General features: G+C 47.7%; 1 protein-coding gene and 1 pseudogene across 2 annotated transcripts in view; both read left to right on the forward strand.

The window, feature by feature from the left end:
- Positions 1-13,358, forward strand: part of NPSR1 (neuropeptide S receptor 1) — a 96,900-nt gene extending 83,542 nt beyond the window's left edge. The window contains exons 6-9 of one of the 2 annotated variants that reach the window (XM_036230468.1): positions 855-934; positions 9,306-9,392; positions 12,209-12,389; positions 13,228-13,358. In XM_036230468.1, the coding sequence (XP_036086361.1) occupies positions 855-934; positions 9,306-9,392; positions 12,209-12,389; positions 13,228-13,318 (439 nt within the window). In that variant the 3' untranslated portion in view covers positions 13,319-13,358. The remainder of the gene's footprint in view (positions 1-854; positions 935-9,305; positions 9,393-12,208; positions 12,390-13,227) is intronic. The other variant, XM_036230469.1, reaches the window with a different exon arrangement.
- Positions 13,359-20,635: 7,277 nt separating this feature from the next.
- Positions 20,636-20,751, forward strand: LOC118611246 (annotated as a pseudogene).
- The last annotated feature ends 4,025 nt before the right edge of the window (positions 20,752-24,776 follow it).

A 24,776-nucleotide genomic window follows, 5' to 3' on the forward strand; every position in this document is an offset into this window, starting at 1 on the left:
AATACCATCACATTGAGCATTAGAATTTCAACGAATGGGTGTGGGGGTGGAGGAGGAGGGGCACAAACATTCAGCCTGTGTTACTCGGCGCATTCTTTATCTATTGCTGGCTAACAAGTGATCGTGAACCTGGTGACTTAAAACGACAGACTTTATTGTCTCACTGTTCCTGTGGGTCGAGGGTCTGTACATGGCAAATAAGGCATCTGCCAGGGCTGGGGTGCCCATCAAAGGCTCCAGCTCCTACGGGCGCTTGGCAGAATTAATTTCCTGGGTCTGTGGGACTCGTGATTCAACAGTCCCGGGTAATTAATAGGTTCTTCAGAGCCAGCGATGGAGAGGCACATTAGATAGACAGGCGCTACACCCTTATGTAATCACGAATATCTCGTCGCCTTCATCCCAAGGCACTGATCAGAAGCAAGTCACAAGTCCCGCCACGCTCAAGGGGGAAGGATCGCACAAAGGCACGCACACGGGAGACAGGAACCACGCGGCCACAGGAAAGACGGTCTCAAGTCAAGGTCACACAAGCAGCAAGGAGTAGAGCCGGGCACGAATTAAATCTTTCTGACCCCAAACGCTGTGTTTCGATCCTAATCTCAGCTATACTTCTAACCCCCAGGGTTCTCCTAGAAAAGATTAACTCCACCAGTTCTGGCCTCCTCCCTTAAAAATGAAGTGGCCGCATCCCGCCGATCCTCCTGGTGGCTTTTGGCTTCGAGCTGCTCGGATTCTGGAATCAGCAAACGTAGAGGGAGGGTGTGGTCGAGGGACCCCCGCGGTCCTCTCTCCCTGTCCTCGCAGGAGGGACTCACCAGCCACGTTAACATTACCTTTGCTCCTTTCCACAGTGTCATCTATGCCATTGTGATTCGGACCATTTGGATGAAAAGCAAAGACCACGATGAGTCGGTGATTTCCAACTGCTCAGGTAAGACCAACGCGTGTGCCGCCCAACTCTTGGCGAATTCCGGAATTCCGCCTCTGCAGAGGTTTTCCACAAGCCTGCCCTGTCAATCAGGGCCCCGAGGCACGGCATGCCCCTCAAAGGCTGTCCCCGGCAGGCTCTGCCTTCTCCACCTGGCCTCCCCGAACACTGGGATAAGGAAGCGGGGACTTTGGGCCATGCCAGGCAGTGCCGGCAGAGTCTCTGTGAGCAGCCTTTGAGTCAAGATCCCAGGTGGCCCCAGCCTCTCAGGCCTGGCAGAGAAGCACCCTGGAGAGGCCTGTCTGAGGACACCGTACACTCAGCAAAACGCCAGGGTAGACACTTCTGTTGGGCTTGAGTTCACACAGAGAAAACTGCCATCTCTCCACAGAACGATCCTGGGCCCTAAGCCAGTCAAAGCGCGGCCCATGCTTCCCCCACTGTCCCAAACAGACGCTCCCACCAGTCCAAGCCTGAGGTCGCCACTGGAACCTTCCCCAGTTTCATCTCAGTAAACCTGAACACGGCAGACCTTCTTCTACATGGCAGGCACTAGGACCCGGAGGCCTGCCCTGCGTCCCAGGCAAACACTGCTGCGCTTGACAGAGGTCAGCCTGGAGAGAACACAGCAAACCAGAGAGACAGAAGAAAGGGCCCCTGGCTCTCTGTATCTTATAACGCAACTCGTTCTGGAGGAGCCCGGCTCTGCTCAGGGTCGTGCTTTCCCCCATTCCTTGTACACACGTGCACGCAGAACACGGACCCACATGCACAGAAGCACACATTCACACACCCAGTCTCTCTCACAGATACGTACTTATATGCTTACATGCACACGCGCATATGCATCCTCTCCCACAAGCACTTACATAGGGCAGCAAGGCGTGACGCAGACACCTGGGATGAGAAGAGCCGTTCCCTGTGCCAGGTGTGCCACTAAGCTGTGCCACTTTGCAAAATCGCTTAACCTCTCTGGGCTCCAAGAGATTAAAATGAGGGGACGGACTCCATTCTCTCTAAGTCCTCCTCTTTTCAGACTTTGAGACGACACGTTTGCCGGACCAACACCAGGCTCGTTTTCCTCCTTCCGAAATCGATTTCTTCCAGCAGGACTGTGAGAATGTCAAGAGGACTCACGTGCATGACTGCACACTAATAATCTGCATCCCTTTCTCTAGATCTAGCAGAGTTGCGCGTCTTAGTTTCTTTATCCCAATTCAGTTTAGTTCTGCCATGTTCCACCACATGTCAGCAGTGGTACAAAGGACCGGGAGGGACAAATGAGTAAAGAGCACGGCTCCTGGCAGCAGGAAGCCTGTAGTCACATCCACCGGGTCTCAGCTTTGGTAACACCAGAGCATCATGGGGGAGCTCTTCAAGTGCACCGATACCGGACCCCACCGCCTGAGGGGCCCTGATTCTCTGCTTCTGCTGTGGGGTCTGGGCATGTGGCGCTCTCACGTTGGTCTAGTCTCAGTGCCTGGTTTTTCTAGACGAGCAAGAGCAATGAGAGAGGATGAACACAAACGCATTCACTTTATTCACCGTGAGTGGCTCCGGCCCAAGGTCAGAATAATTGTCTGAAAAAGAAAGGTGACGAGCGTGCCCTTTCTCTATCAGAGATCAGATAAATAAGGCGGCAGGACCCAGACCTTTTTCAGGTAGGCAGGCTGGCGACTTCCTGTGCTTTCAGATTCAAATCAGGTTGGTTTAAACCCCTGCCCTGTGCTAGTTCCGGGAGGCTGGTGCGTCCCTCCCTGCCTGTCCCTCTGAGCCCTCGCCCTCGCCCTCCCGCCTCCTACAGCTCCTCTCTTCCCTCCGCTCCTGGTCCCATGGGCCACGGAGTCCGCCTCATCGTCCTCGAGGTCATCACTCACAGAAGCAAACAGAGAGACGTCACCGGCAGTCTGAGGCGTTCAGATCTCCACGTTCTGTGAGCTGCCCCGCCAACCGAGGTATCTCCCACCACCCCTTTCTCGGATGACTGCCTCTCTCCTGTGCCCCCCATATCTCCTCTTACTGGATTTCCCAGTCCCTCTTCTCCCGGGTCCCCCATCCTCCGGTCTCTGAAATATTACAGAGCCACACAGAGAGCTGTTTTCCCCACAGACGTACGACACGCCTTGAGCCCTCCCCGAAGGTGGACGTGGCTACCATCGGTTTTCGTTCTTTAATGCAAGCATATGTCTCCGTCACTCCTATTTTTCCATTGTCTGTATCTTGATGTCACCGTTAGTGACCCCCTTCTGCGACAGGGAGCAGAAGGCAGTCTCAGAAGCCGTCTACTCTCTGGATCTTACTCACAAACGGAGCTCCCTTGATGGCCCAGCAGCTCTGGAGTTGGCGGGTGAATAGGGTCTCCGGTGGCGGCAGCACGCCAGGGTCATTGCTCACCAACGAGGGGACGTCGGCAATGACAAGTGCGAACAGCAGCGCACTTCGTAAACACAGGCCGCAAAATTCAAGTCGCCTTTAGTGTAACAACCACCCTTCTCACTGGCAAATGTGTCTCGTTTCTCCCCGTCAAAGGCTGACAGAAAGAGAAAGAAAAGAACTATTTCATAAATGAGATAAAGACTTTACAAAAAAGTCTGGAGGGCAAGAGGTAGAGATGAGATCTTCAAACTTTTGCATTGTCATCTTTCATAAACAAGCACGCTCTCGAAGCTCAGGGGTATCTACCTATTTCTATAAAACAGAAGATTTACTTTATGGGGGCAGGAGATGGGGTAGGCACGCCCGCAAAACAGAAAAAGTATAAGATATATGGATACGACTCCAAATGAGCATCGTGACTTGAAAGACGTGATGCGATTCATACCATATCCAAACTGCATGCTTCAAACTAAATGGGGTAGAATGAGGAGGAACAAAAAGCTTTGGATTAGGGACTGGGCTTGAGTCCTACTGACTTTTAACTGCATGAACTTAAAAGACATAAAGAACTTGACGAAAAATATAACGACATACAGAAATGTGGCTTATAACATGCTCATGGATAATAAGACTCAGCAGCAGAAAGATGTCAGTATTCCCCAAATGACCCACAGTTCCAATCAAACCTGAACGGGACATTTTACTGAGCTTAACAAGCCAATGTTAAGATATACATGGAAATTTTAAGAGCCAAAAACAGCTAAGACACCCCTGGAGAAGTAGAACGAAATAGGGGAAGTTTGCTGTGCTAAATATTAAGATTCATCATAAAGTCGGAGTGATTGCTAGGGTATGATGTTGACACGATACAGCAGACAAATAGAAAATCAAACAGCCCTAAAACAGATCGACACATATGGAAGAACGTGGTTTACGTCAGAAGATCATAGGGAAAGAAATGAAATTTGATCTTCATCTCAATTCCTAGGCAAAAGCAAATTCCAGGTGAATTAGAGACTTAAGTGTAAAATGTACGACTTTTAAAATTTTTAAGAGAAAGTGGAGAGTGATATCTTTATGACATTGAGGTAAGGAAGGATTTCTTAAACAAGGTACAAGATATGTTAAATCATTAAAAAAAAACGGATCGATTTGACTGTTCATACGTAAAATGTCAAAGTACATCGTGGAAGAGACTACATGCACAGCGCCTAGGAAAAGATTAGTATCCATAATATGTGAAGTCCTAAAAATCAATTAAAAAAAATTTTTTTAAGATAAATCAGAAAAAGAAATGAGCAAGACACAGGTATTTTGCAGAAGGGAAAAGTGTAATGGCCAAAAATAAATTATCATCCTCACCGATAGTCAGGAAAGTACACATTTAAATCTCAGATACAATTTTCTACTCGCAGGATTAATAAAAAGTTTAAAGTCTGATAAAGCTCGCAGTTTACTTGGCAATATTATTCCTCAGAAACTTTCTAGGCTTCTGATATATTTGCTTCCAGTCAGTCTCATGTGTCAGCAGCCATATCCGGAAAGTCTTAGTATAGTTCTCAGGTCTGACTTGTTCTTTGCTTCTTCACTGAATTAAATCCTTGTCTCTCAACTTAATGGAAGCTAGCTTGAGGCCATCGTAAATAGTAGATGGGAGGCCACGTCTTTAGCCTGATCTTTGCCCCAGGTATGATTCGTAATGGGTCTTTGCTGGTTAAAACGTCTCAATGTTACAGCTTGATTTGGGGACCAGGGCCAGCCTCATTGTCTCTCTCTATAATTTCCTACTGGTTTTGTTTCTCTGGAGAGCCCTGACTGCTACACCGACTTTGTCCTTTGGGCTTTGGGCTCAGCAGGCACATGGTCTGCCTTCCCAGGCATCATCTGTGACCCTCTTCCAACCGGATCTCCAGTGCCCCAGCTTCCAGCATCAGTTTTCTTGCCACCTGCTGCTCGCCCGCTAGACCGATGCTACGCGTTTTAGCTTTGGTTACGACAGCACTTCGTGTGAAATACCAATTTCTGCTTTAGTTAAGGAAATAGTAGCAGCTACAACAGAGAAACCCCCCGAAATACAGTAACCTTAACAACATAGAAGTTTGTTTCTTGCTCAGTTAAAGTCCAATCGATAGTAAAGGTTGAAGGGAAGGGCCGTGCTCCACAGAAGCTCAAGCAGATGGAGCTCCTGTCATGCAGAACAGGTGACTCCTAAGGGGTCCCTTGGCATCAGCATCCAGCAGGCGGGGGAGGGAGGTGAGGGTACGGAGGTGACTCAGGTGGCTTCCCGGAGCCGGGCCTGGCACTGGTATAGGTGCGCTCTCTCCCCAAGTTCCTACAGAAGGAACTTAGGCACATGGCAATGCCCTGCACACAGGAGGGTGGGAAGTGAAGTCTAGCTGTGTGCCCCAGGGGAAAAGAACAGGATCTGGTGCACAGCTGACCTGTTCCTGCCACGGTCACTCCAGGCCTGTCCGGGTCCCTGGTTCTGCCAGAGCTGAGGAGCTGAGGCCCAGAAAAGGCTGTGAGTTAGGAGACGTACGTCAACCTCCTCAGATCTAGCTATGACCTCTCATTCACTGGAGGCTCAAAAAAATGGAGAGGGGGAGGAATGGCCATCGTCCCCCAGGCAAGCAGATGAGATGCATGTGCTAAGAAGCATATTTAACATTCAGGTTGTATTTGTAGCTTAGAAGGCCATCGACGACCAGAAATCAAAAATGAACTGCCAGTTTTAAAATTTTTAGAAATTCGGCATAACTTCTAAACCAATGTCTAATATTTTTTTTCTACCAATTTGACATACATAACATTCCCAAGATATATAAAAAAAATTTATTTTAAAATATTACTAAGTAGACGTCCCTGTTAACGGCAAAATCACTCGCACTTATTATAAGTCCACAGATGGCTCCCCTGACCCGCCAGGAATAAGCTCGGCCTCTTTTTAAAGTCTCAGGATAACAACTGCTCCCCATCGGGTGCTCAGAAGAAAGATGCATTCCCAGTGCCTCCTCAGGGGGCATCAAGTGGGGGGGAAGGCGAGGGGCAGAAACTGGCCCCTTGGAGACCAACTGCCAGTGTGGCCCCTCTAGGGATGTGTCCTTGAACTAAAACAGCCTGAGGCGGGCTCCTTACGGTCCCCAGTCTAAAGGACCTGCTGCTCCCCGGTTCCCCCAGCGTTAATGCACAGTGACGGCTGAATTTAACTGCTTTTCACTCCAGCTCAGCGCCAAGGCCTGGGTAGAAATAATCCTTTTATCTCCCAATAAAGGAGAATTACCAGCATTTGGTAGCTTGGCTGTCTTTGAAGAGCCATCTTTAGAAGCTGGAGGCTTTGCATTTTCTAGAGTGGTCAGATTAAAGCCGCTTTTCATGGCTCTCGCTGGGAGATTTAAAGGGCAGGTAGCTGATCGTATTGTCACCCAATAGCCCTGTGGAAATTACTGCAAGTTTCCATTTTAAGCAGATTTCAGACCTTTCACAAATGTCATTTCTGAAAAGCCAGCTACGTCTTCAGAGCCACACCGTTTTGCAGCGAGCCGATGGGTGCACTTTTGAAGGACAGAATTCGGTCTGCTGTCTGTTTTACTTGCCTCCCATGGGTATAAGAAATCCTGCCCAAATAATTTTTGGATGTAGACAATTTCTCTACACAGATAACAATATTGTGGAATAAACTGTTTAAATGTAGTTCCGCCCTCTGCTCACGTCTACAAAGGCAGCTCATATCCCCCCTGAAATAGCGTTAGAATCTCGTTCATCCCAGCTAATGAGGGAATTGACATTCCGAGCGTGGGCGGGGCATCTCGAATACCTTATTCTGTTTTAGTTCTCGAAATAAGTGTGAAGTTGGAGTTTTACGTCTCATTCTTTACACTGGGAAACTGAGGCAGCTAGTAATTGCTACGACTGGGGGAAGTGTTCAGGTGTGACCCTGAAACTTGTATCCTCCCCAAGATACCCTCGGATATCGATCCTTCAATCCGGCCGCGACCCGTGTTGTAGACTGGGCCATTCTTTGCTGTGGGGGTGTCACAGAACAGCACCGAAGGGTGTGTGGCAGCATTCCGAGTGTCTGCCTCTAGATGCCAGCAGCACACACGCACACACACTCACACTCACACGCACACAAACACACTCACACACACAAACGCACACACACGCGCACCCTCACACATGCACACACAGGCACACGCGCACACACACTCTCACACACACGTACTCACACACACTCACACTCACACGCACACACACTCACACTCACACACACATGCACAATTCAACAACCAAAAATGTGTCCAGACATCGCCAAATTCACCCAGGATCGGGGAGCCGTATTGCTGTAAATGTTTCTGAAGTGCTTGGTTCCCTACACCAGGAAAGTTTCGTGGTTCTGTGAAATGCACGGAATAAATGAAAGGCCCTAACAATGCCTAGGAGTCATCTTACAGGATACACAGTGAGAAACGTAAAATTAATTATAATTACCATTTCAGTTCGTTGCCCCGAAAGAGCGCTCATTCCTGTTATCCCCGATGAGGGGTCGTCATCTCCAACGAGCATGTAGATGTCCACGCTGTGAACACGCTCAGAGGCTTCCATAGCTCGTGTGGCCCAGCCTCCTCTGGAAGACATTCAAGGTCTCCCCACTCTGGCCTCAGTTCTCGTCCCCACCCTGAACCCCAGTGTGCTCTCGGGCTCCAGCCAAGTGGGGAGACTCACTGCAGCCCGAGCACACCTTACGCCTTCCTGGTTCCGTGTCTTGACTGAGGACGCTCCCCCTGCTGCTCACACGTCCCCATTCCTCGCCGGCGGCCCCAGCTCCTCTGCCCGTGGAACTGGCCACAAGGCATCCCCAGGTGGGGGGGGGGGGGCGACAGTTCTCATCTCTCATCTCATCCAGCCTTGTGGGGAGAGTGTGATCTTTCACGCTGAACTGAAAGTTCCTACGGAACAGAAACTCCGTTTTAGCCCGTTTTGTTCAGGTCTGATCTCTTGGCAGCTGTGCCGGCTTGTTGGACTGGGCTGGACCAGTTTGGAGAGGGGTAGACTGACTAGTGCAGAGGTAAACTTCAGACCAGTTTCTAGGCGGCTTAAAATGAATTTTAGACATGAAATCCGAACACTGTAGAGAGAACACGTGTACAGCTGCCCTGCCCATATGACTCGGGCGCCCTGGGTCGCCTCTGACCGGAGCCTGAATCCGTGGCACCCAGCTGGAGGCGCTTGGGGCTGGCGGAAGCCCTGACAGCCAGGATTCTCCCGCAGCATCAAGGGACCCTGTGCCCAACATCTCCACCCCCAAAACCGGCCGTCTCTCTTCTCCTTTTACCATGAGCTATTGAGCTGAATTCTGACCATTCTAATCAATGTTTATTTTACCACTTCTTGACTAGAGTGAGGTTTGTATTAATTCATTCAACAAATATTAATCACTCATTAAGTTTAGAGGATAAAGGAGTGAATAAAAAATTCTTGTGTCCATTAAGCTGATATTCTAATGGATTTTTATGTTTACCTCTCACATGAATACCATCTAATGACAGCCCACGTAGGATTAAAGTTATGTCCAGGCTCCTCTTTGGGATGGGATTTTTTGTTTGTTTTTGTTTTTAAATATTCGCAGTTTGAGTTTTGTTGAGAGTGGAGTTTCTGAGTTGGATGAATGAGTTAGTCTGCGGTAACCGACCTAAGAAAATGGCTTTGCTCTAAGTTGCCGACGCGACCAGATGGGAGTCTCAGCATGGCCGCTGTGGTCACATGGCTAATTCCAGCTTCAACTGATTCAGGGCAAACAGCCAAGCCTCTTTGAGAGAGTCTGGATGCCCCAATATATCTGCATTTTATATTAAGCTGCAAACCGAGCAGTTTCCAACATCCAGCCCAGAGCTGTCTTTACTCCGACAATGACCGAGGGGGCCCTCCTGGGCACAGAGAAGCAGAGGTAAGCGGTCCCGAAACAACACTTCATTTTAGCATTCTCTCTTTGTATCTGCAGATGGGAAGCTGTGCACCAGTTACAACCGAGGGCTCATCTCGAAGGCCAAAATCAAGGCCATCAAGTACAGCATGGTCATCATTCTCGGTAAGCCATGTGCCTCTCTATGTCCCTCCCATCCAGAATGTTTGCTGGAGCCTGATTCCCATCCCCTTCTGCCGACTCAAGAGTTTCGCCCCTCCGGTTACCTGTCTCCGTCACAGACTTGCCCCTCGATGGGATCGGACGCACGCGCACCGCGGACGCTGTGGAAAGCTCCCTCACGAGCCCTTCGGCAGCGGGCCTGCCCCGCCGCCTCCTTTTCTAGCACATCCACGACTTTCCACCTCCCGTTCTCTGGACCCTGTTTCTATCAGCTTCCCGTCCTATGACTCCAACAAAACCACCCCTATCGAAACCGCCACAACCTCCAAAATCCCAAATGTCAATTCTCAGTCTTCGTCTCACCCGACCGACGAGCAACATTGGATTAGTTCCTCCTTTGAACACACCCTTTGCTTAGAAATTATATCTGCGATTCTACCTCAGATCTCTATTTGTATATCTCATAAGCTTATCATACTTGACATGTAAGACCAGAAGTCTTCGTATGCTCTCTCGCCCCCTGCGAAGGAACTCTTCGCCCTGCGGCTCCAGTAAAGGACACTGGCATTCACCCAGTGTCCGCCCTAAAAACCTAAGGGTCACCTGTCCATCATTATTCTGTTCCTTTCACACCCCACATAACTAGTCCACCAGCAAGGCCTGGAGGCTCTACCTAGTGAGCAGATCTCAAGTCCAACCATTCTCATTATCTATAAACCACCACCACGGTCAAAGCTCCCATCAACTTCTGCCCGGAACACGGCCGCTGTCTTCTCTTATTCCTTCTCCGCAAAATAGCCAACGCGATCACTTAAAAATGTCAGTCAGACCCTATCGGGACCCCGCAAACCCACCTATGGCTTCCCGTTGCATTGGAATGTGACCCCGCCTTTTCCCTGTGTCTTATAAGGCCTCTGCGATCTGTCCCCCAGCCGCGTCTCCAGCCTCATTCCCACCCCTCTTCTCCTTCCACAGTGGCGCTGGTCTTGTCCATATTTCTTCAAAATGTCACCTTGTTCTCACCTTGGGGACCTTGAACTGTCCCTCTGCCAAAAATGCTCTGCCTTCGGATGGTGGCATGGTTTACCCGCTCACATCACCTCGTCTCCTAGCAAAGCCACTTCCTCGGAAAGGCCTCTTGACAAGTCTTAAATAGCCGTCTTGTAGCCTTTACCCTGCCTTATTTTTCTTCATCTTCCTACTTCTACCTGACATTACGAGATAAATATTGATCTTCTTATTGTCTGTCTCTCCTGATGGAGTAATAATTCCATGAGAGCAATAACTTTTACTTTTGTGTTCCTTACAATATTACCACCGAAGCCTTAATAGGGCTCCCCACACATCGGCTGCTTACTTAATATTTGTCAAATGAATGAATGAATGAGGACATGCAAGAAGGAAGGGGATTTGTGTTATTTCTTTTTTATGTAGCTCAAAGACTCCCCCTCCCTACCCCTCGTGTGACCCTTGGGCACTCTGAGAAAGCATAGCCCTCATGTAAGCTGCATGTCAAGTCACCGAAATGGTCGATCTCACCTTTCGATAATATAATACAACAGCGAAATGTCAAACAGACCACATGTGGCGGGACTGAGCCAGCAGAATAGAGACACAAAACAACACTGCAGGCAGACCTGGGGCCAAAGCAGGTACAGCCCACCAGGCCTCGAAACCCTTCCCCAGAAGATGCTGGAGTAAACCAGAAACTCCCTGCCTTCCCAGTCAGAAGCGTGGATGCCCGCTGCCCAGCTGCTCCGCCAGGAGAGTTCACACATGTGTTCCAGGGCCAGCTCAGCCCCTCGTAATCAATGACCACATGCCCAGCCTGGGTCCTTTTCATCAGAGTGTAGGGAGGCCCGGCAAGGAGGTCTGCCAATGTCGACAGCCCGATCCGACCCAAACGACCCTTTCTATAACACATATTTTGCAATGCTCCATTATCAACCTGACATAGAATGTATACGCAGTACTATTGACCTAACATGATTTTTAAACAATCAACATATAACAATATAATGGAAGAATAGAAAAAAATAATTATAATGAAATAATACAAATTTCAATAAGTAAATACTTGAGCAAGGCTACACAGGAAGAAGAATTAACTAGTCAGCCAGACATAGTAACAGCTTCAGATGAAAACCAATACAGGTGTATTTTCATGGAGACATAAAAAATAAAGCAGATTGCTGTCAGTGGGTTGATTTTCTGAGCAGGTGAACACACCCTGCTACAGTTCCAAATTAAACAAAATGATCTTTCCTCATTCACGAGGGAATTACATTTCTGAAAATTTAGTATTTATTAAAAATATTTGTGTTCTTATATAAAAGTTAGGTGTCTAGAGTGTGGTAACTATAAACAGGGTCTTCTGCTACATAAATGTCCCGTTGGGCATTCAAAGGGTGTAGGGGGCAGGGGCAGGACTGCCCTGCTGCAGAGGGAGGGCTGGCATCCCGGAGAAACCACGCCCCCAACACGCGCCTGGGGGGCAGAAATGCACACCTCTTCCAGGCTCCACAAGGCAACTTGCCCTTCCTTCCGAGGCGTTCCCACGCTTCTGATAGAGTCTCACCTTCCCTTGCAAACGGAAAAGCTCCAGGAAACGTGCTGTTTTGGAAATGCATCCGTGGGGTGTTTACGTGTGCGTGTCTTCAGGTGGTCACGACATGAACATTCGCGCACACAACCGTTGTAAAGATTTCTGCGAGGTCCCAGGTGCTCAGGGACATCCTAGCTGAACCTCCCGCCAAGGCGACGCAGAGAGCACCTGGGGCCGCGGGCCACTGTGGCGCTCACGGCTCTCTTCTCCGCAGCCTTCATCTGCTGTTGGAGTCCGTACTTCCTCTTCGACATGCTGGACAATTTCGGCCTCCTTCCAGACACCAAGGAGCGCTTCTACGCCTCCGTGATCATTCAGAACCTGCCAGCCTTGAATAGCGCCATCAACCCGCTCATCTACTGCGCCTTCGGCAGCTCGGTCTGCTTCCCCTGCAGGTAAGGGATGCCCCTGCTGGACCAGACACTGCCACCCACGGAGCTTGGATGCCCATGTGTGTGTCTTCCTCATTCCAGAGCTTCCCAGCAGGTTATAGATGAGACAGTTCAGGGCCAGAAAGGTCCCACGAGTTTGACAAAGTCTAAGCCCTGGCCCAGGCCACAGCCCATGCTCTTTCTCCTGCACCCCAGAGCCTTCTGGTCACCTAGAGAAGACATTTCTTTAGTTCAAAGCATCTCCGCGTGGATCGCCTCAATACAATGCAGTGGTGACAGCAAGTCATGGGGCATCATTATCACTTTACAGAAACACAAATTAAGGTTCACAAGGTTAAGTGACATCAGTGAGGGTATAGGAATAATTAGTAACAGAGCCGACATGAGATCCCTGACACTTTTGCTGTTTTTCAGCTATTTTCCTGCAAAAGCCTCAGGAAGTAGATGGAGAAAGCTGTAGGAGAAAGAATAATAAAACGGTTTAAGGCTTGGGTTTGATCCCAGTGGCCGAGGTTCAAATCCTGCCATTGATGATTTATAGCTCCCTATGACCTTGGGCAAGTTATTTAACTTCATAACTTCAATTTGCTCACCTGCAAAATGGGGTTAGTCGTAGTGCCTACCTCTTGGCCAGTGCTGTGTATTCACTGGACTCTGGTGCTGGCCAGCGGGAAGGAGGCCTGTGGCTGGTGGGGAAGGAAGGCCAGGGGTATTACATGGACAGCGCTAGGCACAGCGTCTGCTCCTTAACGCGTCCTTCATAACTCTGATCTCTTCATGTTCCTACTTCCGCTTTCGCTAAGCCAAATGATTTTCCCTCCCTGTTGTATTCTTTCTCTAGTGAGCGAAGAGCACGGGATTCCAGGATGGCAGGCCGAGAGAGAACCGAGAGGCACGAGATGCAGGTTCTGTCCAAGCCCGAATTCATCTAGACCCTGGGGCAGTGGCAGTGCTGCGCCGAGCCCCATCGGCTCTACCGCGTCCCCGTCACCACCTTGGGCATGCGCATGGAGCCTGAGCCAACCCTGTCACCCCGTCCTTTCATCGCTTGGAGGATGCACAAAGCAAATGAGTGTGTGTCACCTGCATTGGCAAATATAATTGGCCAATTGAACTCTCCAACCATTCATGCCAGCCAAGAAAGGTGCCCCCCGCTTCTCACTGGTCAGCCCCAGAACTCGCTGGATAGAGACATTGCTGGCTGGGCATCCAGATCTGGGCCAAGCAGAGGGGACTAGAAGACGCACAGTTGTACACAAGTGTTCTAATTCCAATTTAAGAAGCAAATAAAAGACTTGCTGAGGCCTCGATCCTCCCGCCCTCCAGTTTTGGATTGGAGGTTCGGTAGTCGTAGCCAAGAAGATGTTTGTCCTTAAAATGCCAACGAATCCATTTCCAGGCATTGGCACCTAGTGCCTCTTCTGCAGATGGCCTTGGTTTGCACATGGGCGTGTTGGCAGCAGCCAACCTCACAGTCCCGTTGTGTCCACAGACGCATTGTGCGAAGCGCACAACTGCTGGCCCTTTGGAGCGAGACCGGAACTGAGGGGGACGCGTTCTCTGACAGGAAAAGAAACGGCGCGAAAACGTCCTGGGCCACAGACCTGCTGTCTCAGTCAGTGCTGGGGCCTGGGTCTCGCGTGTCCTCGAGGGTCTCTGAAGGCTCTCCGCTTTGCATCCAACAGTTAGGCCACGCTGGGCCCATCGCACTTCAGGGACACTCTCCCCTTGGATGTCCCTGAACCCTCTCTTCGGTGGGAGCGGAATTCCTGTGGCTTTTCCAGGCACGACATATCCATAAGCTCCTTATTGCTTTTGCATATTTGCATATTGCTACCCGGCCCCGTTATTGTCTCCTCAGCCGGGAAGCGCTGGTGAGGTTTATTTTGACAAGTCTGGAGTTTGGTATTTATAAGCGTAATCCGAGTGGAATATGACTAAATGTTTTCTAGTCACTTTTTACCAACAGATTTTTCCATAAGTGGAAATGGAAGAATTTAATTTGATTATATATACATCCTCACACGTAGCTCTGGGATGCGCGTGAGCTGCTTATTTTTAGCTTCACATACATTCTTGACATTCAAATCTCCTTGGCAAAATCCTCCTTCCAGAATTATTCTGAGCTCAACGTGGTTTTTTTTTTTTTGGCCTACCGCTAGTGGAGTCACTAAAATATGCAGCATAATTTAATAGATTTAATAGTACTCCATTCCTCATTATGGCATGAACCTCGAGACTGCACCTCTAAGGTCACAGTGGCATTTCCCCCATAAACCCCCTTTCCATTTCCATGTGGCCTTAGGGGAAGTACCTCTTCAGAAAGAGATCAAACGCCTCAGTCACTATCTTTCTGAGAATTATTTTCTGAATCTGAGGAGCCTGAATGGATCTAGTTTTACGTCTACACGACAGTTTTGAAGGCTGCCTCCTTCTCTGTCCAGTCTCCTAAACACGAGCTCCCCTAGAAGCCTGGAGTGGCTGAGAACGGCTTTCCGACATTTCACTTGAAATCAAGACACACAGCAGAAGACTCAAGGAATCGTGGCTAAAAGAACCGGCTGCACAGGAGCCAATTAACAGAGAAAAATCTGGCGGGTGTCAGGACGGCCAGACAGGAGGCCTGGGTTCGCCTGACAGAAGCTCTCAGTTTCTGTCAAGTTCTGGTCTGCAAAAGACATCACACGCCCACCTCATCGATCCACAGATTCTGAAAGGGAAGAAGAGCGTTGAGCGAGGGGCTTTGCGCTCTTTAAACACTGCGAAGGAGCTTTTGTAGTTGTAATGCTGCGTCTCCCATTTTCCTGAGAAGACTGGCGATCGGTGAAGATCTCCGGGTTGCTGCAGGGTAAGCGCCCACGGAAATGAGACTTGCTGTGCATTGGAGTGGATTCTGAAATCCTCACGTCCATGTATTTGCCGAGCTTGGCAAAGCATAATTTAAGCCTTAGGAAAGGACACTGGTAATTACTAGTCATATGACTTTAGACGAATCATTTAACGTTTCTGGGCATCAACTGTCTCATCTGTAAGGTGGAAACAAGATAAGGCTGGAGCGGAGGGTCATGTGGTTTCTTTACATGCATAGGTCCTGAGATTGAAATGGCTTCTGTTATATTCAAAGAGTCTGAGCTTCTGGGATTCTTTCCCCAGGGGACCAACGACTCAGTGACTCCACACTGAGTCATTTGCTCTTTAGAAGTTGTAACTTGCCCCATTGGCCACTATGAAGTCAGAGAAATATCATATCCCAATCAAGAAATACAGAGTGAGCTCTCGAAGAAAACAAGACGCTTAGGACTGTGATGTCACTGTTTGTAGCCTTGGATCCCGAGTGGGTTCAGAGAGTCCACGGGATGCCACGTAAAATAAAGATGCTTACTTCCCCACACCAAGATGTCAAAGATGCCTCTGGTTACATTATCACATAGCTTCAGGCACAGGTGGAAATTTAGGATAACAAAAGTAGATGTGTTTAGTATATTTAGCCACGCTACAGAAAAGAAGTGTTTCCACTTTACTGAACTAAATCCAATCCGAATGATAAAAAACTTCTCTGCTTCCCAGGCTTGTGTGAAACATAATTTAATTGAAGTTTAATTTCACTAACCAACATATCCCACCTCCCCCCCCCAGAAAGTGATAAGACCTTTTTAATCGTTTTAATCTGTGATTAATCATGTGAAAAATAGTACCCCTTTTAAACCAAACAAACGTGCAGTTTAAATTTTCTTTTCCACTTCATTTGAACAACTCTGTATACACATACATAGAAATGACGTTGACTCTTCCTTCCACACCCACAGTGAAAGGGGCCACACGCTTGGGTCTGCTGAAGAGACAGAAAAACAAAAATACAGACTTTTAGCAGGAAATAAAGTGATTCTGCTCCAGCGCAATCATCTTAGGTGAGCCTCAGGCCTGAGGGCAACTACAGTTCCTTTATCGTCTTCTGAATGTACCTCATTTTATATGCGGATCTATTAGCTTTCCCTGAAGCTCTCAATTGCATTTGGCTGAAAGGAGATGGTCCTGACCACTCGGTCGCCAACCTCCCCGCATTTGGAAACACGAAAAACCCATGCCTCACTTCTCTGCGATTGTCTTCGATGAGCGCATTATCCACAAGGGGGCTAGTCCAGTGAATGCTTTTAAACTGCAGTCCCATGCTTATAGAATATTAAAGTGGAGGAAAGCTTGGGTCACCCAGTCTCGCGGCTTCCAGACTGCTCCGAGACTCCCCAAGAGGTTGCGAGGTGACTCAGTATTAATGTTCACTCATACAAAAAAACAGCATATGCGTCTAGAATAAACCAAATGTTAATTGTTTAAAGGTCCTCGACTTACCTGGAATGAGGATAGAATATAAATTACCATTAAACATCGATACACCAAGAACGCGTTGTTAAAATGACTCACGTAATAGAAATAAAGACGTCTATAACCTCCAAACTAAAAGAGGAGGAACACCGGACAGTTCACACCGCTCGAGCAGCCCGACAGGAGGCGAGGCAGGGGAATGCAGGGCACAAGGACTTGGGACGAGGCGGAATGCACACAGGAAGACGGTGCGCTTTTTTATACAAATATATCGGTGACCGTAATAAACGTAAGCAGATTAAATCCTCCTGTTAATAACGAGAAATCGTCCATCTACGGCCATGCTACCCTGAGCAAGCCCTATCCTGTCTGATCTCAAAGCTAAGCAGGGTTAATACTTGGATGGGAGACCACCTAAGGGATTGGAAACTGACAAGGTCCTTGCAATCTGTGAGGTCAACCAAAGGTTGCCTCGCCGAAAAAATGAAAAATAAACAAATAAATAAATAACGAAAAATTGTCAGGCTGGATTTTTTTTAAAAAAATACCGATCTGTTGTTTATAAAAAAAAAAAAAAAACCACGCCCAAAACACAAGGATGCAGAAAGTTTGAAAATAAAACAATGTGCCGAGGCATTCCACGGAAACGGCACCTACAGAAAGCTGGAGAGACAAGAATAACAACCAAACAAACTTTAAGGCAAAAAGCCTGAAATGAGTTAAACTCGCTTATCCAATGATAAACGTTTCAGTTCAATATGATAACATAATAATTCTCAATTTCTATGCATTTAATAATGTGGCCTCAAAATACACATTTTAAAATGTCAAAACTATAAAACAAGTAGACAAATCCACAGACATAGGAGGGAATTTTATCACACTTAATTCTAGTAATTGAAGCAGATAAAAATTAAGAATGAGTTAGGTAACTTAAACAAAATGAAAAACATAGATAAAGCACTTTATCCTATTACCCCAGAATAAAAAGTATTTTCAAGCACACATGAAGCAGTTATAAAAGTTGACCATATGCCAGGCCATAAAACCAGCTTCAAAACTTGAGTGAATAGTTAATACAACCATTCTGGAAAATTATGTGCCTTTAACTAGTAAAGTTAAGGATGTATATACCCTGTGACCTTGAAATTCCATTCCGAGTACACAGACTACAGAAAATAATTATATACACCATGATATATATGAAAGGATATTCATCATGGCATTGATTATAAGAACCCCAACTAGAAGGAAAACAAACACCCACCAACAATAGAACAGATAGATTGTGGTACATTTCAAACAATGGAATACTTCACAAAAACAAAAATGAAAAAAATTAAAAAAAAAAACATAGCTGCTTGCCACAACATGAAAACTATCTTTTAAAAATTATATGAAAGTAAAAAAGATAGATATCAAGAAATACTACATGATTTCATTTATGTAAAATTTAAAATTTAAAACCAGGGAAAATTAAACTACTGTGTTTGGGGATGCACACATAGGTGACAATATTCTAAAGCAAAGCAAGGAAATTATTTTTTAGCAAATCTAAGACTGGGACCCTTTTGTGGGGAAGGAGAGGGCTGCGTTTGGAAGGAGGCATGCCGAAGAGGGACCGGCAGGATTCTACTTCTTGCTCTAGGTGACAGTTACCAGAGTCACTTTCTAATTACTCGTTAAGCTATACGTACTTACGTTTTGTGCGTTTCATGAGTGTCTGTTCTATTTCACAATAAAAAGTTTCTAAACGTTTTTAAAAAGCCTTTGAGATGATTATTCTGGAGGCAGTGCAGAGGGGGGGACCGGACTGGCAATGGGAAGGTCATCGGTTGGGTCTCGTTCACATGCCTGAGACAGCACAGGTGACTGAAGGGTCGTCTGGGTTCCTCCTCTGCCTTCAGAGCCAGCACATGTCATTAGCATCCGGTAACAGGGATACTGATGCCAACATTTTTCAAAATCTGCAGCCACATCTTGGCTCCTCCACAGAGCCGCGGGAGTCGGTTCAGCAGAAATCAATGTCTGTCTTCCGTTCTCTTCTTGCCTGAGGGGCCTGGAATCCTCAAGCTTTTGCTATTGGCCTCCCACTTCCATATCCTTCCAGAAAGTTTCCTCCTCCTTGTTCCCATCCTCTCTGGTAGAGCAAGTTTATAAGCCACTTGCTAAAACGTCGCTCCCAGAGCTAGCTGAATGTAGTATTCAAATAGATAACACTAAAGATGATGTCACCTTAATCCCCAAAAGCTAAGTACCAAAGGTAGGTACTTTGGACCTGTGGTAGGTGGTTGGGACAAATATTTGGAACCAAAAGCATGTAACTCACATGTCTCCATTACTAACTGACAGATTTTTAAGGAGGCTAATCAAACAGTCCCAAACCTGGCTGAACTGCAGAATCAACCAAGAAGTTAAAAATATACATATACAGATTTCTAGATCCCTAGTCCAAGAGACTGACTTGTTGGGTTCTGGACAGGGCCCGGAAACCTGTACGAATATAAGCCTAGGTCGCCTGCACCTGGGTCACCCTGGTGTTGGGCATCTGGCACAGCTCTTCAAAGGGCCCGTATCAAGAGCCAGTGACCCAAAACATGCTGGGTAGTTAGCGGCCAATTTCCTCCTGGCCAGAAAGTGTGCAGGCTCCCTTTGCTTCTCTTTAAGCAGCCGTCCAGTTGCCCTGGGTCCAACCTGAGGACACATGTGGTCACCTAAGAGATCAACTTGATTACCTTGCCACTCTCTAGATACCTGTTGTACCAACCCAGGACATCTCTAATTTCTTTTTCTTTCCCCTCTGGATTAAATGCATTTTTTTCCCTCCATTAAGATAGACCTTAATCTAAAGTAGTTCTGCATGCCTATGGATACCCGAGAGTCAAGTGGCAAAGCACGGCCAAGCGTTCAGGTGATGTCTGGGGACAAGGAAGGACGACTCGGAAGAGGTGATTGAGGCTGTAACAGCACGGGAACGTGAGAGCATATCGAAGCCTCCAGAGCTGCCTTCTTAAACATTTTGGTCTCAGGAACCCTTTACATTTGTTTATGCGGATTATACCCACTGATAATCACTACATTAAAACTAAAACTGAAAAAATGTTTAATGTTTACTTATGAATTTATTTATAAATAATAAAAAGCTTATTATGTATATTAACATAAATCCCATCTATATGGAAAGTACCTGTATTTTCCCCCCAAAAAACAAGCTTAGCAAGGAGAGAGGCTGTTTTAACATCTTTGGAAATCTCTTTTAAGTTTGGCTTAACAGACAGCTGGATTTTCATATCTTCTGCATTCAGTCTATTGCAATATGTTGTTTTGATGGAAATATATAAAGAAAATCAGGCTTCGCACAAATATATAGTTAGAAAAAAAAGGAGTATTTTAATCTGCTTCTTCAGTCAATCTGTTGTGCTATTATATGCCATGTAACCTCTGGAAAATTCTACCATACACAGGAGAAAATGAAAAGGAAAGAGGCAAATGACATCCTAGGGCTGCTATGAAAGTGGTTTTGACCTCACAGACGCCCCCTGGAAGGTTCCCGAAAACATGACCCTCCACCCACACCGAGGACCGAGGACCGCTGCCTTTAAAGTAAAACAGTGCTCGTTTGTTTGCCAACAGCATTAGCCACTGCCCTCATACTGCGCCCCCCCCCCATGCGAAGCTGAGGCGGGGTGAGGTGGGCGGACCAGCCACCTGCATCTGTTTGCAAAGCTGCTTAAAGCACTAATTACAGGCAATTCTGACTGAGGCATTGCTCCAAGACACCTCAGGAGGATGAACCTGCCTCTGCTGAGGGCCAGAGCCCGAAGTCCTACTCATGCGAGCCACTCAGCACATGTTCAGGACTGAGGACAAAAGCCTGCTTGGACCGAGGAACAGAATGATCGATATTCACCTCAAAAGCTATGGCATTCGTATATGGTCATGCCACCCTGAACGAGCCCAATCCCGTCTGATCTCAGAAGCTAAGCGTCGGGCCTGATTAGTACTTGGATGGGAGACCACCTAGGAAGACCAGGTGCTGTAGGCGTAAAAAATAAGGGATTGTAAGCCGACAAGATCTTTGCAGTCTGTGAGATCAACCAAGGGTCACCTCACCAAAAGAAAAAAAAAGCTATGGCATTTGTTACAGTTCTAAGTGTGAGTGACAAACGACGCTCCTCACTGGCTCAAATGCACTTGCCGAGTGAGGCTACCAGATCACGTCGCTTAGCCCTTCGACCGCCAATCGAGCAGTCCTGCTCTCCTCACCATTTTCTTTTCCGTGCACTGGCATTTATCCTCTTTCAATATGTTATATCACTTATCGGTTGTGATCACTTCATAAATTATATACATGTCTAACCGTTGTGTTGTCCACCTAAAAGCTAATATAAAAATTTTTTAAAAAGACCTCTCCGCTCCCCGCTCACCAGGCCGGCTGCTGTGTCTTGGCCCCTTGATGTCTCTACTGTTTCTCTGCTTCGAGCCCGCTCTCAACACTGGGGCTGGGACTCTGCAAACTGTACGTCCCAGTCTCCCCCGACAGTTAGCCCCTGTTGGGTGGGGTCTTCCGAAAGGAACCGGGCACGATGGAAAGGAGAAACACAATTGGAGGAGCGGGGAGGGTGGTGGGGGATGCTCCTTCCTGTCCTCCAAGCACCGGCTGTACCGTGTCCTCAGAGTTACTAGCAATGTCCGGCCCCATCACTCTTCAGCTGTGTGAAGCTCGCCCCCCGGGTCACAGCGTCCGCCCTCTGAATTCCGAGGACGACTCCACCTGCTTCCTTTGGTTCCCTGAGCCTTAGCAATGGTAGCCACTTCCTGCAGTTACTGATCTGTATGTCACTCTTCCTTTTTGCTCTTTTAGCTCTCCGACACCTGTGTACCCAGCTCCCTGCATTGAGTCCCCTCTGTCTGTCTGTCTGTCTTACTTACTGTGGTTCTTCTTTCCCTAACTGGATGTCCCCTGATTGGTACAGCTCCTTTATGGGTCCTCCTGGGACCACTGGTGGACAAGCTGGAATTGATCACCAGAGGGCTCTTATATGTGTAAGCAAATCCTCATTAATTAAATCTACTCCATTCATTGCTGGAAATTCATTCCCTACTCCATTTCTCTTTCTTAATTCTGTCCTTCCACGTTTTCCAATATAGCTAAAGTGACTATACATCCCAATTCATCTGAAATAGTCCAGGTTTATGTCTGTTGTCCCAGCATAATTATTAATAGAGCCTCCTTTTTCTCTCAATTATCTTAGTTTGGGTGATAAATTACATGGTTACTCTAAATATAGACCATTATATGTTCTACAATGAAATTAAATGATGTTAAGACACTCCGGCAATAAAATACCAATTACAGAATGTTCCAAATTTGAATATCAACCTCTTCTCACCACGAACTTTCTGGGAAGAAATTAAAGTTCAATGATCAAAGGCAATGCTTAAGTCAAAGTCCAAAGATATTAAAGTCCAAGAGATTTAAAGTCCAAAATCAGATTCTCTTCCCCCTGTGATTTAAGGTTCAAAGAAAATTAGAGTCCCAGTCTCCTCCCCTTTCTTATTCCATTTCTGTGTTTTATTTCCCAGCGTTCCAAGGCCACGCACCAATTGAAGGGTCCAAAAATAGCCCCTCTCTCCCTCATGAGAACCTCGAACGGATTGTAAAATAAAACGAAGGTTGACAGAAGGGAGATTGGAACGGCGCCTTTGTCCCGAATGGAGGTGGTTCGTACCCACGGGCAAGGAAGGGGCACAAGCCACCAACGAGGAACACTAGAATGAGGCTCTCGCGGCGGCACGTACGGCCGCTGCTCGCCACTGTTCACCCCTCCCCTGGACGGCGCTGCGCTATGAAGTTCAGCTCCCCTTACAGCTAACTCTGGCCTCACGAATTTTAGTCAATGGATTGTGAGAAAGATTCTGCACGCGGAGCTCACAGGATCCACAAAAACTCCCCGCGAGTGTTCGCTCGCTTCCCATCCCCCGGCCCAGCTGCCCTCTGTGTGGACAGCCCAAGCCCTAGGGGAGGAAGATGGGCTGAGCTGAGTGAGCTCATAACAGTCTTCCCACCCGCAATCCAGTCAAGTGAAGCCCCACCTGGTAGAAGGGAGGGCGCCCGTTTCCAGAGGCCAAGGTAACTACACCTCCACGTGCAAGAGAATGTCTCCCCGCCAAAATGAGTTTGCTTTCTCTGTTCCTCTTGCTTTGATCTCTTACAGTCTTTCCTTTGTTTCCCATCCAGATTCTATCAGCTCTTTAACAAAACACGCCCCCCTCCTAGCTTCTTTGATCGGTGTCAGAGAGGGAGGGACGGCCTTTGCTTCTCCCCGTGACTAGTCCGATAGTCCCCTTTGAGCAAAGGTAGACAGAAGTTAAAGGAGAAATGAACAACTCTCTTTGACCTTCTTCCCTACCCACTCAGCCTCCAAAGTCCACAAAGGGTCATTCTCAGCAGATATAACAGGGGATTCTTGGCATGGTGTTGCTTTTAAAGGAAGGGTGGCCTTTCCTTACTAATAGCCAGGCTGTTTCTGGGGGACGTTTGTGCCCTCAGCAAATCCCAGCGTCTGCCCGCCCTGCAGACCACCTTCTTTCCCCTGCCCTTGCCTAAAGTGGAGAGAGAAAAGCTCAGACCCACAATAGAACAAAAATAATGCTGCGGCGAGCCTGCCTTAGTGTGCTTGCCATGACCACATCCCTTCTGAGTGACACTGTCCTGCACGGTCCTTAATCCTTTGGCCGAGGTTGAGTCTCCCATAGCCTAGCACCTCCTGGCCAATGCAGATGAAACCAAAGTGGACCCCCAATCCATGGGGGTTCACCATACGCACTGGTCTGCAAACTACAAAGATACTACAGTGGGAATCGAAACCCGAAGTTCATAATACTCGATGTAACCAGGAGAGGTCGTGATGAACCATGTTAAGCCCATGAGAGGGCAGGACCCATGAAAAAGCAGAGGAAGTTGACAAACAGAGGACAATGGTGCCATTCTACAGAGAAACGCACGTGGATAGAGGAGGGACGTGTGAGAGAACTCAGCCCGAGCCATGCCCCGGGGGAGACGGCGGAGTGGAGGAGGCAGGACTGGGGGACGTGGATGCCCACGTTAGACGGCCGGCCCTGGCACTTGATGACTCGCAGCGCACCTCCTGTCCTCGTTTTCTGGAAGGACCTGAGGCGCTTTGGGGCCAGAAGACAGAAGCCGGAGGGAACAGGCAGTGGCCCTGGTGTGGTAGACCAGCTAGCTCGTCAGCCCATGGAATGCAGGTCCACGGGCAACACCTGCTCGCTGGCAAGGTCTCACTCAGGTCCTCCGGGAAAAACACATCCAAGTCCCTGTAACTCGCACCTGTCATGGGAGCATCACTTTTCTTCCTGAAGTTTCCCCGTATCGCTCAAGGAGCAACAACGATGATTGAGTTTGATCTGGAAATAAGAAAAGGGTCCCTGGGGATATTAATAAAACTTCTTCAAGAAGCAATATCGCTTAGGAAATAATAAAGCAAGTGAGTCCTCCTGCTTGATGACTTCCTCGTGGCATAGTGTCCCCAGCCCGCATTCCAGGATAAGTCCAGAAGAATCTCACATTCGATAAGGAAGTTCACTTATGAAAAGGAAACACTCTGAAATCTGTGGGAGGAAGAAAATAATGAGGCACATCTACCCCAGGTGGAGAAAGCCCCAGTCAGTTTTATTAAAACCTTCCAATCTCTGAACTTCGCCCTCTGGAAGTTTCAATATATTGAATGATCTCAATCTCCTCCCCCAAAGGAAAGAAGTTAGTGAGGAAATCAAATGAGATGAAGCTGAGGCTGACAGTTTAACTACCAAATAGCCAAATAACTCGGTGCACATAGTAGATCGTTATTAAATAAACCCCTGGTGAATTTCCTTTATTAAAGAGCAAGGAGTCAGCAGGAGAAAGGCGGGTTTCAGACGCGAAGGGGTATGCCGGAAGTGAACGGGAAGAGTCTGGACACCTTATCGCCCTCCACTAGAAACCTGGGGAGGGACCAAGCAACAGCACCCCTCAGCACCCCACAGTGCTCCCTGTGCCAGTCTGGTTGT

Source organism: Rousettus aegyptiacus, unplaced genomic scaffold (assembly GCF_014176215.1).
Source record: "Rousettus aegyptiacus isolate mRouAeg1 unplaced genomic scaffold, mRouAeg1.p scaffold_m13_p_13, whole genome shotgun sequence".
Taxonomy (NCBI): domain Eukaryota; kingdom Metazoa; phylum Chordata; class Mammalia; order Chiroptera; family Pteropodidae; genus Rousettus; species Rousettus aegyptiacus.